This window comes from Denticeps clupeoides, chromosome 3, assembly GCF_900700375.1.
Source record: "Denticeps clupeoides chromosome 3, fDenClu1.1, whole genome shotgun sequence".
NCBI lineage: Eukaryota > Metazoa > Chordata > Actinopteri > Clupeiformes > Denticipitidae > Denticeps > Denticeps clupeoides.
The window spans coordinates 32,755,359-32,777,802 of record NC_041709.1 but is presented as its reverse complement, the minus strand read 5'-3'; the positions used below and the strand labels follow the sequence as shown (position 1 = coordinate 32,777,802).

The following is a 22,444-nucleotide window of genomic DNA, read 5'->3' as shown; positions in this document are numbered from 1 at the left end:
GACGAAGTGTAGATGTGGTTCTCCAGCAGACCTCTCCCATCCTCCTGCCCCAGGCACAGGTGTGTGGAGGAAGAAGGTATGAATGAAGATCAATATCCATCAAACAAAAAAAAACAAGCACGCACATACATACACAGATGTAATGTATTGGGTTATAAAACAACTTTATTTATTTCTTATACAGTGCATAATCACAGTGCATACAGTGCATAACCCCCCCCCCCCCCCCCACTCGACCCTTCAGCCTTCCATTTAATTTGGAAGTGAGTGTACATATTCAATGCATTTTACAGCGTTAAAATGCAGAATAAAACCAGGGACACAAAATGGTTGAAGAAAGAAGAAATTTGAGTAAGTATACAAACTTAATATTGAGTTAAAGCAGGTAAAAAGTACTGTGAGTTTTCACGGCCACGTCCTATGTAACGTGGAAAAACAAAGTTTTATCAGGAAGAACGACCATTTTAGGTGAGACGTGACTATGAAATGAATAAGAACAGTATTTGTCGAGTTTAATGAACCTGTGTGTCTTGGAAAGTCCGATCGAAGTTGTGCGATCGTGAAATCTTTCTGTCGTAGATAATCAATAAGAAACAATAATAAATAATAAAGAAATAATAATAATAAACATATATGATGTAGATGGGGCGAGTAGATCTGCGGCGGCCTGCAGGAGAGTCACCGCGACGCCTCCGGCCTCTGCGGCGGTGTAATGCTCCACCATCATTTCGGCCGTGTCGCAGCGGTCCGCCGCCTCCAGCTTCCCCCACATGATGGCGTCGCGGTCACGCAGGTGCGTCTTGAACCTCCTGAAGTCCGCGGAGCCGAGGTCGTCGAAGGTCCTCAGCAGTTGGATCGCAGAGGTCATCGTGCGTCCGGGGACTTAAAAAACGCCAGAGTCCTGCTGACAGGTCAGTGCTCGTATTACCGTCCAGTCAAAAAACCTCAAACTTTATTTTTCACTTTGACCTTCAATCAGCCGCGGCTGGAAATGGAACGAATTAAAAGCGTCTAACGTGATTTTTGGATTACTGTACGGAGCCGTAATCGGAAGGTTGCCGAATCCCCACTGAGGTGCCACTGAGCAAAGCACCGTCCCCACACACTGCTCCCCGGCTGATTGTCATGGTGCCCACTGCTCACCAAGGGTGATGGTTAAATGCAGAGGACACATTGCACTGTGTGCACCATGTGCTGCGCTGCTGTGTATCACAATCACTTCACTTTAATAACAATCTGAGTGGGTGCATAAACCATAAATGATAAACTCACACAGCGGTCTGTCCTCGTCTCTCAAGCTCTTTGGAGCTCTTTGATCGGGTCCACAGTGATCCTTCCAAGTCCACTGATCTACAAGTTAATTTCACCCAAGGCTGGTGAATTTCCATGACAGCATTACTTCTCGAAAAGAGGTCTCACGTTCGAGTTACTTCCTCCTGTGCCTGTGTAGGTGTGAATTTTCGCATGATTGTTATCTTCAAGCACGACCTTCAGCATCTCGTGGGTGAATTCTCAAGCACCCTGTCCTCCTTCTCAAAAAAAAAAAAAGGTGCATTTCTCCAAGTCTGAACCAAATTAAGGAAACCCTCTCATCCTCTGGTAAAAAATCCAGCTGTTCTGCCTGCAGCTGGGGACACGCCCTGTCACGCCTACGGACTTACGGGGGAAGGAAGCGCAGAGGTTTGACATGTTGGGAAGGCGTTTTATTAATAAACAAACAATAAACACAAATAAAGAACGGCGCGGTGGCCAAAACGGGAAATAAAGGGGAATAACCTTAAACAAACCCGTAGGCGTGTGGCGATTGCCAGAACTCACAACATAACACATAAAGTCAAGTTTGTGTAGAGTCCACGAAAATGCAGTCCCTTCCGAAGGGGCGGAAAACTAGGGTATTTATGCGACGTCAGGATTGGCCACCAGTGATGAGCACAGCCGCAGTCAATCCTGACACCGCCTGGGGCCTCAGACCTGCAGGAATGCCGGAACAGGAGAGAGAAGTAATGGTAGTAGCCTAGTGGCCTCCGACCCAGAGGACAGCAAATTTACAGGTTCAAGCCCCACTTATTATCATTTTGTCCCTGAGCAAGACACTTCCGTGTCTCCAGGGAGACAGTCCCTGTAAAGAATGATTGTAAGTCAGTATTTTGATAAAGGCCATAAAATGTTCTGCTCTGTGTGGAGGTGAGATTGACTCGATCTATCTGATCCCCGTCAGCTTCTTGGACCAGCTGCAGCGCCTCCACGTGCAACACAGTGACATTGATCGGACCTAACGGCAGATATATTGATGAGGTTCAGCTTGATAACTTAACTCTGAGGATCATCAAAGCCCACAAAGATAAGGTGGTCGTACATTGGGGAACAGTTCATGTTTGCTTTTTTATCTGAATTATAAAAAAGCAAATGCAAACTGAGCAATATAAAAATTATTTTTAACTTAACTTAATAACTACTTTTTAAAAATTTAAGAGAATTCAGTAAAAATGAGCACACAACATTTGCAATAATAATATTATTATTAATAATAATAAAATAATCAGTAAACACTGCATGCTACAATGTTTTTATTTCAGGTTAAAATATGGTCTTACAGTCATTTGGTTCATGCAATAATAAAAAAATATACATACATGGAGGTGATTTACATACAAATCACGTGCTTAACACAAAACAATTCACAGTTTCTAGAGATGTATGCTGAAATGGGTATATTATGCAGCAGAAAAACAGTTTTACTGAAAGGCCTTACGATGGTCTACACATCTACTGTGATGTCACCATCGTGAGATGTTGAAATCTCACTTACACACTGAGCCAAACACTTCAAACATGCTTCCATACAGAGAAGTCAGTATCAAGTTCAGATGCTCCACGGTGAGGTTCTGAGGTTTATATGTGGTGCGAGGATTGGTCTGGGCTAGAAAAGCTCCCTGTTTCCCTGTGCAGCAGTAGGCGGTCCAGAAGTGACTGGGGACGTTGACTCTTCTGTTCATCCATTCAGACCCTGGCACCACCCCAGTCACGATGTGGGCGGTGTTGCAGTTCTTCTTCAACTCCGTGGTCACGTTCTTCTCCACATAAATGTACCATTTCTTGTTGTTGCTTGATGTCTGTGGCGCTGCGTTGGTAAGAGTGAAGGTGGCGTAGGCGCAGGGCTGGTTGTCAGTGTGACAGACTGGGTACAGGTGGCCCTTTTCGTAGTGGGGTAGAGTGGAGTTGAAATCCTTGTTCAGGGACTGGTTAGTTCCTCTTATACTGGCGTTCACGCTCGACTCACTGCTCATATTTGGTGAGGCTGTGACATTATCCAGCTGGTAAAGAGAAGCGGAAGTCTCATTATAATAAACACGGGTCATGTTGACGTTGAAGTTGAAGCTATATACACGTAAGACTGTACGTAGTAAAACGAAACGTTTCTCCAGAACCTGGTGCTACATGTAACGTTTAAACAACGTTTCTCCAGAACCTGGTGTTTAAACAAAGTTATGTACTGACATAAAGTGAATGTGTGCGACACCAACAATGGGGTCTCTGTGGCATCTTGCTGGTGTATATAGATTTTTTATCATGTTATAAGAACGAGAAGATTTGATTAACATGAACTGACCTGAGGCTCGATCTTCCACGTGGACCTCCTCGTGACGTTCCCTTGGCCGGTGTACTTGTAGGCTGAGTAGACTGGGATCTTGTTCTTGGTGTCGTACAGGGTGGCGTAGCGGTACTGGGAGCTGTAACGCTGGCAGATCTGCTTGTAACGGTCTGGATCTTGGTTATCAGTCAGAATGGTGGGTGGGATGTGATTGTTCTGGTCTTTAGGATCTGTGATAAAGAACTGACCACATGTGCCCTTAAAAGATTGGACGACGTGTCCTTCAGCCAGTGAGATGAACAGCAGCAGGAGCAGCAGAGCTGGAGGAGTCATGATGAAGAACAGGAAGTCTATGTAGGATGAAGAGTCAGAGCAGAGAAACAACCTTCATCAGCAGTCAACAACAGAATTGGTGTGTTTGACTCCATCTTCCCCGAGAAACTCACCTGATGATCTCGTGATCCTCTCACTGTTCTGGTCTTGGTCCCACAGGTGAGTTGGTTCACAGTCCACAGATCTGCTCACATTTATACTCGCCACCTTCAAAACTGATTCATGAAATTCACATGAATAACATAACATCTCATGAGCAATGTCCCTTTGGCACACTTCCTGTGGTTAAACTGCCACTCGGGGCACCACTTGGGGTTCTGGCTCCTGCTGTTGGTTTCTCTTCTGAAGAACTGGGCTTTTGTATTCTGATAAACAACTTCATTTGGACCCTGAGGTAAGTGCAGGGACTCCTGCAATAGGGCGGAGTTTATATCTTATACGGTCCGGTCCTGCTGGTCCTTTCTGTACTTGCTGTAAAACCGACGAAATAAGTTAAAACTGCAAATCATCTTACATTGTTTTCTATTAATACATACATTTAAAAACAATTTAATTATGCTATTTAACAGCCCTCCATGAGTGCTTTGTAATAGAAAAAAAGAGCTGTTTAATTCGTTTGAGTGTTGCTGTGATTTGACAAAAATGCTAATAATTGTCGCAGGTTGGCCGAATTTGTGTTTACTTGCTGCGACTGCAACATTGCGAATTCCTGGAGGGATCGTCATGTTAGCCATTTAAATCCTATGGAAACAGCAAGGGTGTCCTTACTTTTTCGTTTGTCTTTCGGCTTTGTTTTTGTTAAAACCTATTCCACCAAGTACTTTTGTTCGATTGAGATTGATTTTAAATTTTAGAACCTGGTCATTTTGATTGTTATGTGATGCAAACACACTTTACTTTTCTCAATTAAAAAGTTACATTTAACTTTTACATTTATCTTCTCTCGCTCACCCCACCCCTCCTCAGTGAGCCATGGATCCAGTGGACTCCTGTCGGATTGAAAGCGGATATAAGCAACACCTCTTTCTTACATTTTGGTGGTAAGAAGACATTAATTAAACTTTGAATAACATTGCGGGAGAAATTTTGCAGTGGAGCCCCCCCAACCACCAGTTTAAAAACAGTAAATGTAGTAAATGTAGTGTTTCAGTGTACTATTGTACTGTAGGCCTACAAACCTTTGCATTGTATTTTGTGGTTTAGGGATACTTGTAGCTCACTGTGTCCTTTGTTTTTATCTTTTTAGGTTCTATTAGTCTTGAACTCATGCTGGAGGAAAACACCAGCTTTTTCATTGGCTCAATTGAGTTAGATAACTTTTTTTTTTTGCACGATGCCCAGTCTTGACACTATTTGCCTACCAGAATTCACTACAAATAGATACTATTTTGTTTAGCTGGTAGCACATGGAATCAGATTTGTGCCAACATTTTCAAGCCAAACTTTTTGGCACAATTCTCCCGTGTGGGCGGGAAGTTTGTCTCTTTTCAGGCCCTTGTGGCATCCGTAGCCTCATATTTTAACCTTACTTGTCAAATACTGTATTTATTTTTTATTAACACCTTTGTACGTTAATAATTCATATTTGCCAAGTAAGGCTAAAATATGAGGTGCTTCACATCACAATGCTGAACCCCATCACTGCGAGAAGTAACAGCCATTTGCGATCATATATGAAACTAGATTTGTGCAGACGATCAAGTGCACGATTAACCAATTGTAAGTATTGATTAAATATGCTGATTATGATGTGATCCATATATGATTTCTAATAGCTGAGGCTGCTCTGTGTGTTCTTGAAGCCCACGAGTCTCACAGTGATAGTTCCAGGGAATAGAGCTGTCACTCAAATACCTGCTGGCCAATGAGGCGAAACGTCTACCAGACAAGAGAACTGTCCAACCAAATCCTCAGGCAGCGTAAACGTAAAAAGGGGGCGGGGCGAGTGAGAAGCCAGCAGTGAAACTGGAAAAAGAGCGAGATGTGAGCAAAAATTACAGTCTCTTATTTTACATTTCAATATCGCATTTTTGTTCTGATATTAGGAAAGTTTTGTTTCAAAATTTTGGCACAAATGTGATTCCATAGTGGCCTCCACGTCCAGGGAATTTTGCTAAACTAGATTTACAGTGTCAGACAGGGCATTGCAAGAGAAGAGTATGTGTTCTCTTATGGTGAACTGCAGATTTTTTCAGAAAATTGCCATTTTCCTTTAATACTTAATCAATTGTTAGCATTGGCAAGTCAGGTTACATCTTTAAAATAAGTTTACTAAATGTGAAATGCTTTGGTTTTGTGAAAGATCTGTATACATCCTGGTAATCTGTATAATACGTTTTTTATGTTTTTCACTTGATTTGAAATATTTTACTGTCTGTTTTGTTTCCTTTAGCAGTCATTTTTTCTTTTGCATTAATTTTTCAGCTTTTTTACTGTTTTAAGATATTTAGTTGTATATATTGTATTTAAAAATACATTTTAAATAAATGTATTTCTCTGCTTATCTTCTGATCTGGTCCTTTTATTGAAGTTTGTTACGTCCCTGGACGTACGCTCCCACGTGTTCTGTGTGTCTGGCTGTGTTTTTGTGTCCTGTCTCTTTTAGGTTGACTTCGTGGGAGGAGTTGAAGCCTCCCAGCTCCACCTACCATCTGACTATTGGTCACCTCCACCTATATATAGAGACTCCGGATGGTGTTCGGGAGGTCCACAGGGTCTGCTAGGCCCTTACTCTTTTGGGAGGTCCCCAGGGTCCAGAGATCTCCAAGGAACTCTGTTGGGGATCTCATTCATGTGTCTTGTTGCTTTGTGTGATAGACTGTTGGCTTGATGTGCCCTTTTCGTTAACTTTTGTGCGTGTTTCAGTTGTCCCCGCTCGACCGTCCCATCCTTTAGGCTGTACTGATGTTGGTTAGATATGCTGAGTCCGCTTTTATATTGTACCTGGTAGCTCACTGTAAATAAAAGCACTGCTTCTATGCTTTGTTTGGTTGTGGAACGTGACCAAGGTATTTGATCATTATAATAATAAGAAAAACTGTAAAAAAAAAATTAAATAAAATAAAAAATGCTGGAACTGTTCTTCAAATTCACTTTCACAAACATTCATACAGCACAGCTGAAAGGAACACTGTGCGATAGTTGAGGGTTGGTATTAAGAAATAAAATGTAATTAAAGATAAAAAAAATGGAGAAATATTCTATTTACATTTGGTTAAAGAATGTAATGCTCTGTCTTGCTTTAGCAACTGATTTGCAGCAAATTAATAATCTTTTGAAAAATTATTTCATGCAGTTGTACCCTTATGAATAAATTCCATTGACCCATGATTCCCACTTATGTCACCAGAAGACACAGTAACTCCCTGTAAGTACCTCGTAGTTATTAAAGCCCTCAGCAGGGTGATAGGGTGGTAGTAGCCTAGTGGGTGACACACTCGTATGAACCAGAAGACCCAGGTTCAAATCCCACTTAATACCATTGTGTCCCTGAGCAAGACACTTAACCCCGAGTGTCTCCAGGGGGTGACTGTCCCTGTAACTACTGATTGTAAGTCGCTCTGGATAAGGGCGTCTGGTAAATGCTGTAAATGTAAATGTAATGACAGTCATGTTGATGCTAAATTGCAAGTGGGTTTCTTTTTACTTTTTGAAATTCTGTTTTACCAAAGATTGGATTTTATTTCACAATAATGTAATGAGGCATTTTCGTTCTTTATGCTCTATGTTTAACAACTCAAACCACCAAACCAATAAAGAATGGGACGGAACTAAAAGGGAATCTTGACTTGGCTTATGATCAAAAAGAGGTATATTACCCCTTGTAATAACAATCTGAGTGGGTGCATAAACCCTAAATGATAAACTCACACAGCGATCTGGGTGGATGAGTTGGTTCCTCGTCCAGGCTCCGTCCTCGTCTCTCAAGCTCTTTGGTCGGGTCCACAGTGATCCTTCCAAGTCCACTGATCTACAATTTAATTTCACCCAAGGCTGGTGAATTTCCATTACAGCGTCACTTCTCGAAAAGAGGTCTCAAGTTCGAGTTACTTCCTCCTGTGCCTGTATAGGTGTGAATTTTCGCACGATTGTTATCTTTACATTTCCAGCATTTACCAGACTCCCTTATCCAGAGCGACTTACAATCAGTATTTACAGGGACAGTTCCCCCTGGAGACACTCAGGGTTAAGTGTCTTGCTCAGGGACACAATTGTAGTAAGTGGGGTTTCAACCTGGGTCTTCTGGTTCACAGGCGAGTGTGTCACCCACTAGGCTACTAGCACCTTCAAGCATCTCGCGGGTAATTTGACACTTATTGCTGGCTGTTGCTGGGCCTCTTTTAGCAGACATTTGAAGCACGTCTAGATCCTCTTTTGCACATTTCTCGCAAGGCGTCTGGACGTCTGCTTAATGGCCGTAGTATAAGAATAATGTTCTTCATTAGGCCAATTATGTATTTCTTAAGAAAAGAACTTTGCAGAACATTAGGCCACAAGTCAGAGGAAACAACATAGTGGTGGGGCAGTGGTGGCCTAGTGGGTAAGAAAGTGAACACGTAATAAGAAGGTTGCTGGTTCGAATCCCGATCCGCCAAGATGCCGCTGAGGTGCCACTGAGCAAAGTACCGTCCCCACACTCTGCTCCCCAGGCACCTGTCATGGCTGCCCACGGCTCACCAAGGGTGATGGTTAAATGCAGAGGACACATTTTGTTGCATCACCATGTGCTGTGCTGCAGTGTTTCACAACAATCACTTTACTTTCACTTTCATGGTTGAAGCTTGTATTGTTAATCCTGTGTGAAGTTTTTCTCTTCATTTAAGATGTGTGGTGTGTATAAGCATCAATAAAATACATAGGAGTTCTTCAGAAACTTAAAATTAGCTAAAAATGTAAATAATATCTCCTAAGTTCAAACATGGTGTTTGTTATGGCCAGTCCATGACTTGCAGAGAATTCCAATGGCAATTCACTTGTTAGATTTGGACCTGGATCACCTTCATGCTTCCTCCGTCATTCCCATATGCACACTAAAATATCCCCGTTGGGCTGTATTGTCAGTGGACGGCACGTTCTCAAGCACCCTGGTGCATTTCTCCAAGTCTGAACCCTCTCATCGTCTGGTAAAAAAATCCAGCTGTTCTGCCTGCAGCTGGGGACACACCCGCCTGGGGCCTCAGACCTGCAGGAATGCCGGAACAGGAGAGAGAAGTAATGGTAGTAGCCTAGTGGCCTCCGACCCAGAGGACAGCAAATTCACAGGTTCAAGCCCCACTTATTATCATTTTGTCCCTGAGCAAGACACTTCCGTGTCTCCAGGGGGACAGTCCCTGTAAAGAATGATTGTAAGTCAGTATTTTGATAAAGGCCATAAAATGCTCTGCTCTGTGTGGAGGTGAGATTGACTCGATCTATCTGATCCCCGTCAGCTTCTTGGACCAGCTGCAGCGCCTCCACGTGCAACACAGTGACATTGATCGGACCTAACGGCAGATATATTGATGAGGTTCAGCTTGATAACTTAACTCTGAGGATCATCAAAGCCCACAAAGATAAGGTGGTCGTACATTGGGGAATAGTTCATGTTTGCTTTCACTGAATTATAAAAAAGCAAATGCAAACTGAGAAATATAAAAATTATTAACTTATTTAACTTAATAACTACTTTTTACATTTTTAAGAGAATTCAGTTAAAATGAGCACACAACATTTGCAATAATAATATTATTAATAATAATAAAATAATCAGTGAACACTGCATGCTACAATGTTTTTATTTCAGGTTAAAATATGGTCATTCGGTTCATGCAATAATTTAAAAGTATACATAATCTAAGTAAAATCATGTGCTAAATATAAAACGAAATTGATATATTATGAAGCAGAAAAGCAGTTTTACTGTCAGGCCTTAAGATGGTCTAAACATCAACTGTGATGTCACCATCATGAGATGTTGTGATCTCACTTACACACTGAGCCGAACACTTCAAACCCTGAAGCAGGGACGCTGCTTCCATACAGAGAAGACAACTTCCTGTTCAGATCCTCCACGGTGACCACATTGTTGTCTATGGTGAAAGGATCGGTCATGGTCAGAACAGTTCCGTTCACAGGACCGCCCTGTTTCCCTGTGCAGCAGTAGGCGGTCCAGAAGTGACTGGGGACGTTGACTTTTCTGTTGTCCTTTTCCATCCATTTGGACCCTGGCACCACCCCCGTCACGATGTGGGCGGTGTTGCAGTTCTCCAGCTTTTTGTTCACCATGGACTCCACCTTATGGTACCAGTCCCAGTTGTCTCTTGGTCTCTGTGGCGCTGCGTTGGTAAGAGTGAAGGTGGCGTAGGCGCAGGGCTGGTTGTTATTGTGACAGACTGGGTACAGGTGGCCCTTATGGTAGGTGGAGGTGTAGTCCCCGTTCAGAGCCTGGTAGTTTCCTCGTTTACTGTCGTCCACGCTCGACTCACTGCCCATATTTGGTGAGGCTGTGACATCATCCAGCTGGTAAAGAGAAGCGGAAGTCTCATTATAATAAACACGGGTCATGTTGAAGTTGAAGTTGAAGCTATATACACGTAAGACTGTACGTAGTAAAACGAAACGTTTCTTCAAAACCTGGTGCTACATGTAACGTTTAAACAACGTTTCTCCAGAACCTGGTGCTACATGTAACGTTTAAACAACGTTACATACTGACATAAAGTGCACGTGTGCGACACAGAAAAACTGGGGACACCGGCAGTGCAAGAGTAACTTTTAACTAAAACATGACAACAATGAGACAGACAGCGCTAAACTACTGAAATGAATAATAAATGTGGTCTCACAGTGATGCATGCTGGGAATCCATAGTGTCAGTATTCTCTAACTCAACCTTGCAGTTACGTACTGACATAAAGTGAACGTGTGCAACACCAACAAGGGAGCCTCAGTGGCATCTTGCTGGCGCATATAGATTTTTTGTCAAGTTTTAAGAACAGGAATATTTGATTAACATGAACTGACCTGAGGCTCGATCATCCACGTGGTCTTCCTCACGAGCTTCGTGTGGCCGGTGTACTGGTAGGCTGAGTAGACTGGGATCCTGTTCTGGGTGTCGTACAGGGTGGCGTAGTAGTACCTGTTGTTGTAACGCTGGCAGATCTGCTTGTAACGGTCTGGATCTTGGTGATCAGTCAGAATGGTGGGTGGGATGTGATTGTTCTGGTCTTTAGGATCTGTGATAAAGAACTGACCACATGTGCCCTTAAAAGATTGGACGATGTGTCCTTCAGCCAGTGAGATGAACAGCAGCAGGAGCAGCAGAGCTGGAGGAGTCATGATGAAGAACAGGAAGTCTATGTAGGATGAAGAGTCAGAGCAGAGAAACAACCTTCATCAGCAGTCAACAACAGAAGTGGTGTCTTTGACTCCATCTTCCCCGAGAAACTCACCTGATGATCTCGTGATCCTCTCACTGTTCTGGTCTTGGTCCCACAGGTGCGTTGGTTCACAGTCCACAGATCTGCTCACATTTATACTCAGCGCCTTCAAAACTGATTCATGAAATTCACATGAATTGCAGCTCATAACATCTGAGCAATGTCCCTTTGGCACACTTCCTGTGGTGAAACTGCACATTCCCATTCCTGTGAAGTACCTGCATGACGTGAATGTTCATGTCGTGTCTATAGAGGGCACCACTTGGGGTTCTGGCTCCAGCAGTTGGTTCCTCTTCTGAAGAATTGGGCTTTTGTATTCTGATAAACAACTTCATTTGAGCCCTTAGAGGTAAGCGCCACAAAATTGATGAAATGAAATATGAATGAATGGAATGGGTCTCCATTAAATGTCCATCCACAAATGTTAGATATGCAACTTTAACTCCCCCCCATAGCTGCCTAGAGAAAGCAAGTTCCAGAAACATTGCAGAAGTAAAAACTAAGTTTAATTATTTCTAATAACTCCCAGACTTTGAACCAGGAAGTCATTGGGACATTTGCAGACCTGAAATGGGGGCAAAATGATGTTCAACTGCCTGTAATGTTTGCTTAGATAAGATATGCTACATAAGTGCTGCTACAGTGAATTTTGGCAACGACCAAACCCCGTATCAGAGAGAAGGTTTCACGCAGTAAAAGTCACCACTGATAATTATTATCAGTGGGTCAAAGTCATAATTACTCCACAATCCCTTTGTTGATGTTGATGAATAACCCCACAGGGGCAGCGGTGGCCCAGCGGTAGTCAGAAGGTTGCCGTCCCCACACACTGCTCCCCGGGCGCCTGTCATGGCTGCCCACTGCTCACCAAGGGTGATGGTTAAATGCAGAGGACACGTTTCACTGTGTGCTGTGCTGCAGTGTCTCACTCTGACAATCACTTCACTTTCACAGTTGAAGCTTGTATTGTTTAGGCCTGGGTGAGGTTTTTCCTGTTCATTTATGATGTGTGGTGTGTATAAGCATCAATGAAATATGGGACTTAAAATTAGCTGAAATTGTAAATATGGCATTTTTCTCTATTTCAAGCAATGTATTTAAATACATATAAAACACTTACATGTATTTAACTAGGTAATTTTTTTTTCTTTTGGGTCAAGGAAATACAAAAGACTGGTGAAAGAAATTTATTTAAATTTACAGCATTTACCAGACAGTAATTACAGGGACAGTCCCCCCCTGGAGACACTCCGGGTTAAGTGTCTCGCTCAGGGACACAATGGTAGTAAGTGGGGTTTGAACCTGGGTCTTCTGGTTCACAGGCAGGCGTGTTACCCGCTAGGCTATTTGAATAACAGTGATGCACAGACTTAGTTGTCCACAAAGGTAATAAGAATATAGAGAATTGCAAGTATGAAGTACCACTGGGACAGGGACAGGTCACCTTCTGCTGCAGACCTTGGAGAAGTGGACCGTAAATGCCACACATTCCTTAGATCATTTTAAACACAAGGCAACAGAAAAAAATTATCGTTTCAAAATGGCTTGCGGTGAACCAGCTCAGAAGATGCCAACACAGAAATTCCCGGCTCAAAAGAGAAGAAGAAAATCAACCAGAAGAAGGGCTAGTTCACTACATGGTGACCATGGTTATCTCGCCACTGGAGATTGGACCTGGGTAACGAAAGACATGTCAAAAGGAGGAGTGGTCAACCTGTCATGGTTTACGTTATTGTATGTATTTCACACACACTTTGCCTGAGCAACCTACCTCTGTCAGAAGAACCTTGGCTGGAACTTGAGGAAAGGACACTGGAAGAGGATAATGAGCCACCTTCAGTCAGAACACCAGCTGACAGCACTAGGCCATCCGAGGTCCCTGTACCCAGAACATCTCCTGAATTCACCGTGCAACGAGATGTCACCAGACCTTCGGTTGTCATCATATCACCGGACACGGCACCAGATCCTTCCATAGTATCTTCTAACGACAACAGCATTGATTCACTCACTGGTCCCATCAGTTCAGCAGATGACAGGAAATCCAGGGAACCTTCAGACTCAACTGACATGATCACTGATGTAAATACTGAATCACCACAATCAAGAGCAGCTTCAATGCATGAGGGGTCCTCAGAGCTGCTGGTCTCGACCACCAAACTGCTTTCCAGAGTAGCTTCACCTCTCGCTTCTGAAAATTCGGTTCTCTCAGTTGTTGTTATTGAGGTTACCATAGTTGCCACCAGTGGGGTTTCTTCTGGGGGGTTTCCAGATGATTGTACCATTTGGAGCTCACCTGCAGTCAAACCTGAACTAACTGGTAGGACTTCTGGGCTGCGGGACCTCACGTCCGTTGGTCCTGCTGTATCAGCTGAGCCCTCATCTGGACAATTTGAGGAATTTCCATGTAACAGCATCATCTTGTCAGGTGATCCCTCCAGATCAGTGGTTTGTCTGACTTCTACAGTGGAGGAGGAGGATGAAGATAAAGCATGGGGAGAAGGCATCAGAGGTGAAGTATCTGAAATTCTTTCATTAGCAGACAACTTTATTGAAGTCACAGAGCTGCTAATTGGACGTGTCTCAATGCTGGCACCCTCAAGCAGAGCTTTGTAGCTCAGAATCTCATGCTCCAGCTGTACTTTGGTGCTGAGGAGAACCTGGTAGTCTATGCCCTGTTGGAGGACGTTCTTCCGGAGGCCTGCAAGTTCCCCCTCCAGCTTCACAGCAGCCTGGCTCAGAGAATGAAGCTTGCCCTGGTACTCCCGCTGCACCTCCAACAGGCGCTGCTCCAAATTGGCTCTCTGTGGAGACAGGATTATGGTTCAGGATGTGATCTGGAACACCTGGAAAGCATGATAGCCCCCCGAGGATGTTGTAGATTTCCTAGTTTCACTGGGAAATGGTCTCAGTTCAGGGCAGGGACTTTGCAACCTGTTCCCGGAGGACTCAGTGACAGAATACTTTCATTCCAACCTTCTGGGCCTACAGGAACAAGGTTTAAGGCAGTGAAGAAGGTCGTAGGAGAACTGTGCAATAACATCAAATGATAGCTCTATCCGCTCTGGATAAATGTGCATAAACAAATGCCTTCTAAATGGCTGCGTGAACTGGAGAGGTCCTGAGAATCTCACCAACATGAGGAGAGCCTCCAGCTCCACTCTCAGAGTCAGGCTCTGCTTCTGGCCTTGTGTGAGCGCCGCAGTTCGAGGCGATCCTTGAGGAACCACCGATCCTGTCTGCTTCAGCTCCACCTATCAGAAGAACTTGCGAGTTTTTTGCAGACTGTGCTGTTCATCTTCATGCATGGTAATCTATTCAGGTTCATATTTGGTATGTTCGTTAACGACGGACCTGTTTCTGGTACCAGTCTTCAACTTCACTGCAGCTTCTCTGAATCATGGTTTCATATGCAGATCGGATGTCGGTCATGGCCTGTGCAAGGCTGACTGCCTCTGTGGCCTTCACGTCCACCTTCGTTGTCCTTGATGCAATCAGCTTCCTCAATGAAGTAATTTCCTGAGAGGTCAGAGGTCATGATACGGGTTTTGTGCTGTATTTTAATAATCCATGACTGAAGCAGGTCACTTCCACACTGCCTTGAACTCAGATACCCAACAAAAGTGACAGAGAACATAAAATGGCCTACCTCTTCATGGTTCTTCTGAAGGGCAATTTTCTCCTCAGTGAGGGCCTTGTGGTCACGAACCAAAGTCCCTCTAGTGGTGGCTTCATACTGTCGCTTCAACACCTTCAGACTCAGAAGGTCGGATTCTGCCATCTGCCTCATGGAGAGCTCAGACTCATACCTGCAGGGGGACAACGGTGAGACAGGAACGGCAGCCAACACACACCAGTAACACCTCAGAATTATAAAAAGTGTGAATTAGACATGTCCTACCTCAGTCTGAAGTCCTCCGCCGCAAGCTTTGCAGATTCAATCGCAAGGGTTATCCGGCCGTTCTCCCTGATCAGCTCTGTCAGCTGTAAAGATCAGTGCACACACACACACACACACACACACATACAAGTTTGGACACCTTCTCATTCAATATATTTTCTTTATTTTCATGACCATTTACGTTGGTAGGTTCTCACTGAAGGCATCAAAACTATGAATGATCACATGTGGAGTTATGTACTTAACGTAAAGTGGAGACCTGACCTCCACACACACACACCTGAACCCAGTCCAGATGGTTTGGGGTGAGCTAAAACTTTCTTTTAGTCTGCATCCCAAATTCTCCCAAGTTTCACAACCAAAAAAACGAAGTGACGTGTGTGTGTGTGTGTGTGTGTGTGTGTGTGTGTGTGTGTGTGTGTGTGTGTGTGTGTGTGTGTGTGTGTGTGTGTGTAAATTCGTGCACGCACCTGTTCCCGCACCGGGGTCAGTCTCGGGTCGTGCGCGCGCAGGGCGTGGCGGGTCACGACCTTCCTGGCGGCGAGCGCGCGCACCTTCTCCTCCAGCTCGCCGTTCGCCTCCTGCAGCCTGCGCACCGCGTCCAGGTACGCCGCCAGGCGGCCGTTCAGCTGCAGCATCTGCTGCCTCCCGCTCCCGGCGGCGGCCACGGACGCCATGGTCGGAAAAGGCGGGATGTTCTCAGCGGCGCGCTGGACGGCGGCTTTTATTTTGGCGCGAAGCCGCTCCGCGCCCGCCGACTGCCTATTGGTCGCTTCCAGCGAGGGCGTGGCCTACCAAAAATATGATAAAAAACAACATTTATTTCTAATATAGCCCAAAATCACATACAGTATGTCTCAACGGGCCCTACAGCTGACCCTTCTGCAGAAAACGTACTGTCTGGTTGTGTATGCGTGTGTATTTATTCCTTTCTAAATGTGTAAAATAATGGACATTTTTTATACTTATTTATTTTAGCTGCACTTTTAGGAATAACAATAAGAAATAGATTGTGAATGCGCAATAATGAACTTTCATCCATAATATTTAACATTTACATTTAAGGCATTTGGCTAGACGCCCTTATCCAGAGCGACTTACAACGTGCTTCCATGTCACCATGGATGAAGTGGTCAGTTCAGGTTCACTAGGACCCCCAACTATGAATACAACCTTTTTATTCACTCTGTTGTAGTTTCTATACATAAGCCAGACAATAAGAAGGTTACAAGTTCATGTAAATATTCTCTAAAGAGGAAGGAGGCTGCCGTTTGAAAGTACTCATAAGCAAGTATATTAATTCATTTGTCTCCTGCCCTGATGTGGGTGTTTTTTTTGTCCACTTTGAGTTATCCCGGTACGTCTACATTAATCTGAGTGTCTTCATGTAAGGCACGAAGACCTGAAGCAGCATAATGAAAGGAAAAATGACAGCGAGATGAAATCAGAAGCACAAATTTGTGCCTACCAAGCGCATTTTTAATCTGGAATAGGGTTCAGTATGGTTAAATGTTCCATCGGAGTGACAGTGCACATGCACACGGCAAACCCCGGGGTGGTGACAGGCAGTTCCCACACTTTAAGGTGCAACGTGTCATTCCTTTCAGTTAAGATGGGTGTCATATGTCGCATTTAATACATGCATCTGTTAATTCGACCTCAAACTGCCATCACTGGGCTGGATGAGAACATTCCAGTCAGAGATGCCTGGGCAAGTGCTGTCTGCAGACAGCCTCGGGGCCATTTCGTGCTTACGGACATCAAAACCAGTGCAGTGATGAAACAAATCCAAGTTGTCACGGTGGAAAACGAATGCACCAGAGCAGGTTTTGGAGGACATGCAGGTATTATGGAATTATGGAGGAATATTCTGACATGGTCGTGAACAATGAGAGGTTCTGAATTTACAAGATTTCATCTTGTATAAATGTCTTGTAGCATTTCGAAAAAGGATCGTAAATGCCCTCATATTAGTGGGAATGGTTGTGCATATCCTAGAAACAGAATACTATGGTGCAGGATCAGTAAAAATATAAATCTGCATATATATTATATATTAAACTACATTGCTGCGCACACACGCAGATAGTATGCGCTTAATGGCTGGACTAAAATAAAAGTCTTCACATGCATACTTTTCATATTTTTTTCCACCAGTCTGCCTCTTTTGTTGGGCTCTAATGTGAGGTGAAGTTTGGCCTGAATTGGTGTGTTTGCATAGAGCTGTGTGCGTGTGTGTGTGTGTGTGTGTGTGTGGGGAGGGAGATAATATGCCACCCAATTTTGTGAATCGTGTTAAGCACAATTCATTTATATTTGAGGTTTATACGAATTAGACAAAATTATCCATATGCTTCCTGCCATGCACACCTAATACTTGTTAAATCCAGAAATAAAATGTAATAAAACATGACATTTGAAGACTCATTCAATGAAGAAACCAAGATGGGTTTTTGTTGCAACTAACAAAGTAAATTAAAGTAAAGTAAACCAACAATGCCTTGAAATACTATTAGAGTACAGGAGTACTTTATTACTCACAACCATTGTGAAAAGAAATAGGAGCCTTATAACCTTTAGTTAGACAAATTCACAATAGGTTCCGGTAAAAGTTGTTTTATTGATTCTTGATCATGAACTTTTTGTATTTCAGTCTTCCATCATGCATACATACAAAAAAAAATAAGTGTCAGAATGGGAATCCTGTGAGATGTTGCATGTCAGAAGATCACAGGAATCAGCCAGTAACTGTGACTGGGATGTTCCTGTAAAACCTCATCATGGCGGGTTTGTTTTACATCCTTATATCCCGCTCCATAATGAAAGCTTGGGGTAAAATGATCTAAAATGGTATTTTGTACTGTGAGTGTACTCAGAATGATGAAAGTATTGAGAAATCTGGGAAAAGCCAGGTTACCTCGCTGTGTGTCACTGGCAAGTTCTCCTCTATGGCAGCTCTGATGCTTACACACTGAAACCGCTACTGATAAGAAGCTAAGAACAGCCTTCATCATCGAAGAGGGAGTAATACACAGATATTATTTCTTAATGGGGAACAAAGGATAGAGTGGAAAGTAGGAATTCCGTCAAGGTTGGACATTCACAGCAGGTAGTTTTATAGTTGTAGAGGCTGGAATTCAAGTTTTATCCACAGCACGCCATTCATAAAGAATAATAAGGAATCCAAACATATGAAAGTGAGCTCACGTCTACCCTGGTAATCATAAAACATCTTGCTGTTGTCTGAATGTTCATAAGAGCCAGAGGTTTATCAAGAGCCAGCAAAGTGTATCATTAGTCATTCATTTTATCTACAGTAATCAAAAACATTTTCACAATGCAAATGAGGCATATAGCACGTGGTTCATGTGGGATTGTTCTAGAAATTAAAAATGGTTTTGTGTTTTTCTCTGCCTTCAGTTGCTTGTGTTAAAATACTGATGCATACTTGCAGATGTAAGCTACAGAATACAATTTTCCCATCAGACAGACAAGAGGCAAGAGGTCGCGTCATCATCCCGATCACGATCATGTCCACGGTTGAAATATTGCAAACATGACAGTCTCTCTTTAACGTGGACCACACGGAGCACCATTCACCAGTCTGACCAGTCAGTGTTCAGTTTGATCCGTCTTCTGTCCACGGGGACGGGATCTGCTCTCCAATGCTGTACATGCTGATGCACAGCCAGACAGCAGACGAACGTATGTACACCTTGTTATTTTAATGTTCTTATTTTTATTAAATAAGAACACGAGGCTAACCCAAAAACTTCGAACAAATTCAAACGAATCAAACGAAAACTACAGCTATGTCCAAAGAGGACAAAAAAAATTTCCTTTTCGGAAAAAAGGATTTCTTGGCATCCAACAAGAACATGTCAAAAGGGGTTCCACCCATTCATGTAGAAAATTGTACAAAATGATTTACTGTAGATTTCAGACACTCTTTTGAGTTGGCCAATCACAGCAGTAAACCTAAAGGCCCCATGCCCCATATCCAATGTACAGGTTGCTATTTCTAAATATGCGCGTGAACTATAACTAAAAAGCATGTTAAGGGGTGTTAAGGCCTTTACTTTTGCAGGGGCGTTTCTGAAACTACCGGTACCCATACCAAGTTCGCCGGTACCCATACCAACATTCTCAATAATGTCAAAATGAAGAAGAACAAACTTGTCCACAATAATTAAAGCGGAACATCGGAAAAGATCCAGTCGGCCTCCGAACAGCTGAAAGTTCCTCACACGTCTGCAGGATACTCAGCGGGGCGTTAACGTCATTCTTCCGAACTGTGGTTCATTGGATTGTTACTAAGTCCCATGCTTAAAGGTTCAGCTCTATCTTAAAGGTTATTTTATGCCAAGCTTTAAAGACAGATATGGATAAGGACAGAGCCTTCAGTTCATACTTTGCATTCATTTCCTCTGTATTTGTGCAGGTTTTTTTTGGAAATTTTGTCATCTTAACTGGTACAGACCATGACTGGCTCCACTTTTAACTCTCTTTTTGTGAAATAAATGCATTTTTGTGACCTTGTCCCCTGAGCCGTGTTATTTGTCAAAAAATGGCTTTGGAATCTGAAGTGGATCACGAATGTGAACAGTGTTGGCAAAATGGGCCTTAAGCCACCTCTGGATTAAACGGTGAAATTCCCAAAGTTACAATAATCCAAAGTCCAATTCTCATTGCAACTGACCATGAGATTTCCTTAAATACAAGTCACTTGGGTCTGAGAATCTGGCCAAGGTGAGTGCCACAGTGTCCCTTTTAATTCATTCCTAATTGCATGTGAAAAGTACTATGCGCTAATTTATTAATATGTGCTTTTCAGAATTGTTTCCGGCCAAAAAAAAAGACATCTGAACCAAGGCCGTTGTGCTCTGAAGGTGTGGCACCATGCAGCAGATTCGATTTTTATCAGGCATGACAGGTCCGTTGGCCACGCCTGGGTATCCGGGCGTGGTCCCGTGTTCTGCGAATTATTTGATGGCGGCCACCTTCTTGGGTGTGCCCTGCTTTTTGCCGTGCCACAGGTGGGCAGGGATGGTGAAGGCGTCGACGCTCATGGACATGGTTTTGGAGGGGATGGGGCTGAACTGCTTCCTGTCGGAACTGTACTTGTAGATGGACTCCACGGCGGAGGCGGAGATGACGCGCGGGCCGATGCCGCAGAGCCGCACCAGCTCGTCCGAGTCGGCGGACACGGTGTACACCGCCCGGAACTGGCAGCTTGTGTCTCGGAAAAGGATCAGAAAGTGGTTGGCGGGACTTCTCTCCATTTCCTGTTCAAAAACAGATAAAGAACGTTGAAAGCGGCAACTCGCGGCGGAGTAGAAGTTTATTCTGATGCCATTCGGCTTTACCTCCACAATCTTGTCCTTCTGAGACTGGTTGACCTTGCCAGCAAGGCAGCATCGAGACAGGGCGTTGTGGATGATGAACTTGTTGGACTTGAAGCTGGGCTCGCGGTACAGCTTGGGCCCGGTGTATTCCGGAATGGAGGCAGGCGAGGAGGCGTTGGAGCCGTTCTCCCAGTCCTTATCTCCATTCTGATTGGCTAGGTGCCCTGGGGACATTGGAGCCAGGGGCGAATTGGTACGGCTGGAGAGAAAAGAGTCAAGCGTGAACGTGTGTATGGACGTATGCAGTTAAAACCGGCACTATAGAGGCACTATAACATGCAAACCTAGAAATCACCAAAGCATGGATGCCACACCAGGAACAGACACGAAATTGTCCTTAATTACTGGGAAATGTACTTTTTTTTTTTACATTTACATTTACGGAATTTATCAGACTCCTTATCCAGAGCGACTGGGACAGTCCCCCCCCCCAGGGTTAAGTGTTTCGCTCAGGTACACGATGGTAGTAAGTTGGATTTGAACCTGGGTCTTCTGGTTCATAGGCGAGTGTCTCACCCTCTAGGCTACTACCACCCTACTACCACTACTACCATTAATGTTTGACAAATGCCAGGTAAAAACACCACATTGACCATATTTATAACTCCCCACCCCAGCGGCCACGCCCAAAGGGGCGACCTATATAAGCCGAAAACAACACTATTGCTTGCTCACGGGCTCGGCCTCGACACTGAACATTCTGTGCTGATCTCATGGACTAGCCAGTTGCCCGATGCTGACTGCCGTCTCCGGGGAGGCTGCTGTGGAGTTTGCACCCTTTTCTGGAGAGCCCAGACGCCTTCAGGTCTCCTCAGTTTGAACGCTGATGATTTACATTCACATGTACCAGACGGCCTTATCCAGAGCGACTTACAACGTGCTTTCAAGTTACCATCGATGAAGAGATCAATTCTGGGGTCCTAGTGAACCAGAATTGATCTCTTCATCGATGGTAACTTGAAAGCACGTTGTAAGTCGCTCTGGTAAGGGCGTCTGCCAAATGCCTTAAATGTAAATGTGAATGTAGATAAAGGGACAGTGCCCCCCTGGAGACACTCAGGGTGTCTACGATAGTGGTAAGTGGGGCTTAAACCTGGGACTTTCGGGTTCATAAGCTTCATTAGCAAGTGTCTTAAGCACCAAGCCACAATGGTGACCATCTCTTCATTCCAGCGAAAGGACTTTTCTAAGAGAGAACAGGAGGAGCATGGTGTCTGTCTTACCTTAAAGTCCTCTTTTCCGGTCGAGGCCCATTGGTCGGGGTGGTGCCAGATTCTTCCTCCTTGGAAGCCAGGTTGTGGGAGGAATGAGAAAGCCCCTTGTCTAGTTCTGGGCCTGTGAGGGTGAATTCAGACATGGAGAGTAATTAATCAACGCATCATCTAGAACAGTGGAGCTCAATTTCATCTGCACTGAGGTTATATATACATTTTACATTACATTCGTAAAAATCCCAATAGCACAAAACTCTAGATAGACTAAACATTGCGTACAGAATGCGAACAAAATCCGAACAAACTGTTGTTTGTTTTTTGCACCTTTTTTTCATTCTTTTAAAGCATGTACGCGGGATTCAGGGTCCTGGCAAGGAGGATGTGAACCACTGATTTAGACAATGGCTCTAACCAAAAGTGAAGTGACCGTCATTGTGATGCACAATTGGAACATTTAAACCAGGGCCCGGCAACCTTCAACACTCAAAGAGACGTTTGGGCCCGGCGAAGCAAACTAAAAATGCCGATTGATGGTGAAGATTCCACGTGCCAACGGGTTAAGGGGGTGAACGCTGTTTTAT

The 22,444-nt window shown here is 43.9% G+C and overlaps 4 protein-coding genes across 4 annotated transcripts; all 4 read right to left on the bottom strand.

Annotated features, from left to right (window-relative positions):
- Positions 1–2,751: 2,751 nt before the first annotated feature.
- Positions 2,752–7,885, bottom strand: LOC114785836 (endonuclease domain-containing 1 protein-like). The gene is made up of 4 exons (XM_028972470.1): positions 7,796–7,885; positions 4,039–4,140; positions 3,611–3,942; positions 2,752–3,314 (listed from the first exon to the last, which is right to left on the bottom strand). The coding sequence occupies exons 3-4, from the start codon at positions 3,923–3,925 to the stop codon at positions 2,802–2,804; spliced, it is 828 nt and encodes a 275-aa protein (XP_028828303.1). The 5' UTR covers positions 3,926–3,942; positions 4,039–4,140; positions 7,796–7,885; the 3' UTR covers positions 2,752–2,801.
- Positions 7,886–9,886: 2,001 nt separating this feature from the next.
- On the bottom strand, positions 9,887–11,852 carry LOC114785452 (endonuclease domain-containing 1 protein-like). The gene is made up of 4 exons (XM_028971730.1): positions 11,562–11,852; positions 11,356–11,457; positions 10,928–11,259; positions 9,887–10,423 (listed from the first exon to the last, which is right to left on the bottom strand). Exons 3-4 carry the CDS (start codon positions 11,240–11,242, stop codon positions 9,887–9,889), a joined length of 852 nt encoding a protein of 283 aa, XP_028827563.1. The 5' UTR covers positions 11,243–11,259; positions 11,356–11,457; positions 11,562–11,852.
- Positions 11,853–12,557: 705 nt separating this feature from the next.
- On the bottom strand, positions 12,558–15,931 carry LOC114785706 (keratin, type I cytoskeletal 18-like). The gene is made up of 7 exons (XM_028972229.1): positions 15,715–15,931; positions 15,245–15,327; positions 14,993–15,152; positions 14,698–14,862; positions 14,478–14,597; positions 13,115–14,147; positions 12,558–13,017 (listed from the first exon to the last, which is right to left on the bottom strand). The coding sequence occupies exons 1-7, from the start codon at positions 15,919–15,921 to the stop codon at positions 12,977–12,979; spliced, it is 1,809 nt and encodes a 602-aa protein (XP_028828062.1). The 5' UTR covers positions 15,922–15,931; the 3' UTR covers positions 12,558–12,976.
- Positions 15,932–17,844: 1,913 nt separating this feature from the next.
- LOC114785859 (calmodulin-regulated spectrin-associated protein 3-like) lies at positions 17,845–22,410 on the bottom strand. Its single transcript, XM_028972500.1, has 3 exons — positions 21,873–22,410; positions 20,611–20,848; positions 17,845–20,529 (listed from the first exon to the last, which is right to left on the bottom strand). Exons 1-3 carry the CDS (start codon positions 22,004–22,006, stop codon positions 20,227–20,229), a joined length of 675 nt encoding a protein of 224 aa, XP_028828333.1. The 5' UTR covers positions 22,007–22,410; the 3' UTR covers positions 17,845–20,226.
- Positions 22,411–22,444: the final 34 nt, after the last annotated feature.

Bases quoted from the DNA above. Each gene is read 5' to 3' on its own strand.
- LOC114785836 (XM_028972470.1), bottom strand. From the start codon at position 3,925: ATGACTCCTCCAGCTCTGCTGCTCCTGCTGCTGTTCATCTCACTGGCT. The intron at 3,315-3,610 runs GTCAGTTCATGT...TCTCTTTACCAG, and splicing joins CGTGGAAGATCGAGCCTCAG to CTGGATAATGTCACAGCCTC.
- LOC114785452 (XM_028971730.1), bottom strand. From the start codon at position 11,242: ATGACTCCTCCAGCTCTGCTGCTCCTGCTGCTGTTCATCTCACTGGCT. The intron at 10,424-10,927 runs GTCAGTTCATGT...TCTCTTTACCAG, and splicing joins CGTGGATGATCGAGCCTCAG to CTGGATGATGTCACAGCCTC.
- LOC114785706 (XM_028972229.1), bottom strand. From the start codon at position 15,921: ATGGCGTCCGTGGCCGCCGCCGGGAGCGGGAGGCAGCAGATGCTGCAG. The intron at 14,863-14,992 runs GTAGGCCATTTT...CTGACCTCTCAG, and splicing joins TTCAGAAGAACCATGAAGAG to GAAATTACTTCATTGAGGAA. The intron at 14,148-14,477 runs GTGAGATTCTCA...CTGTCTCCACAG, and splicing joins TGGAGGCTCTCCTCATGTTG to AGAGCCAATTTGGAGCAGCG.
- LOC114785859 (XM_028972500.1), bottom strand. From the start codon at position 22,006: ATGTCTGAATTCACCCTCACAGGCCCAGAACTAGACAAGGGGCTTTCT. The intron at 20,849-21,872 runs GTAAGACAGACA...TTTTCTCTCCAG, and splicing joins CCGGAAAAGAGGACTTTAAG to CCGTACCAATTCGCCCCTGG. The intron at 20,530-20,610 runs GTAAAGCCGAAT...GTTTTTGAACAG, and splicing joins AGAAGGACAAGATTGTGGAG to GAAATGGAGAGAAGTCCCGC.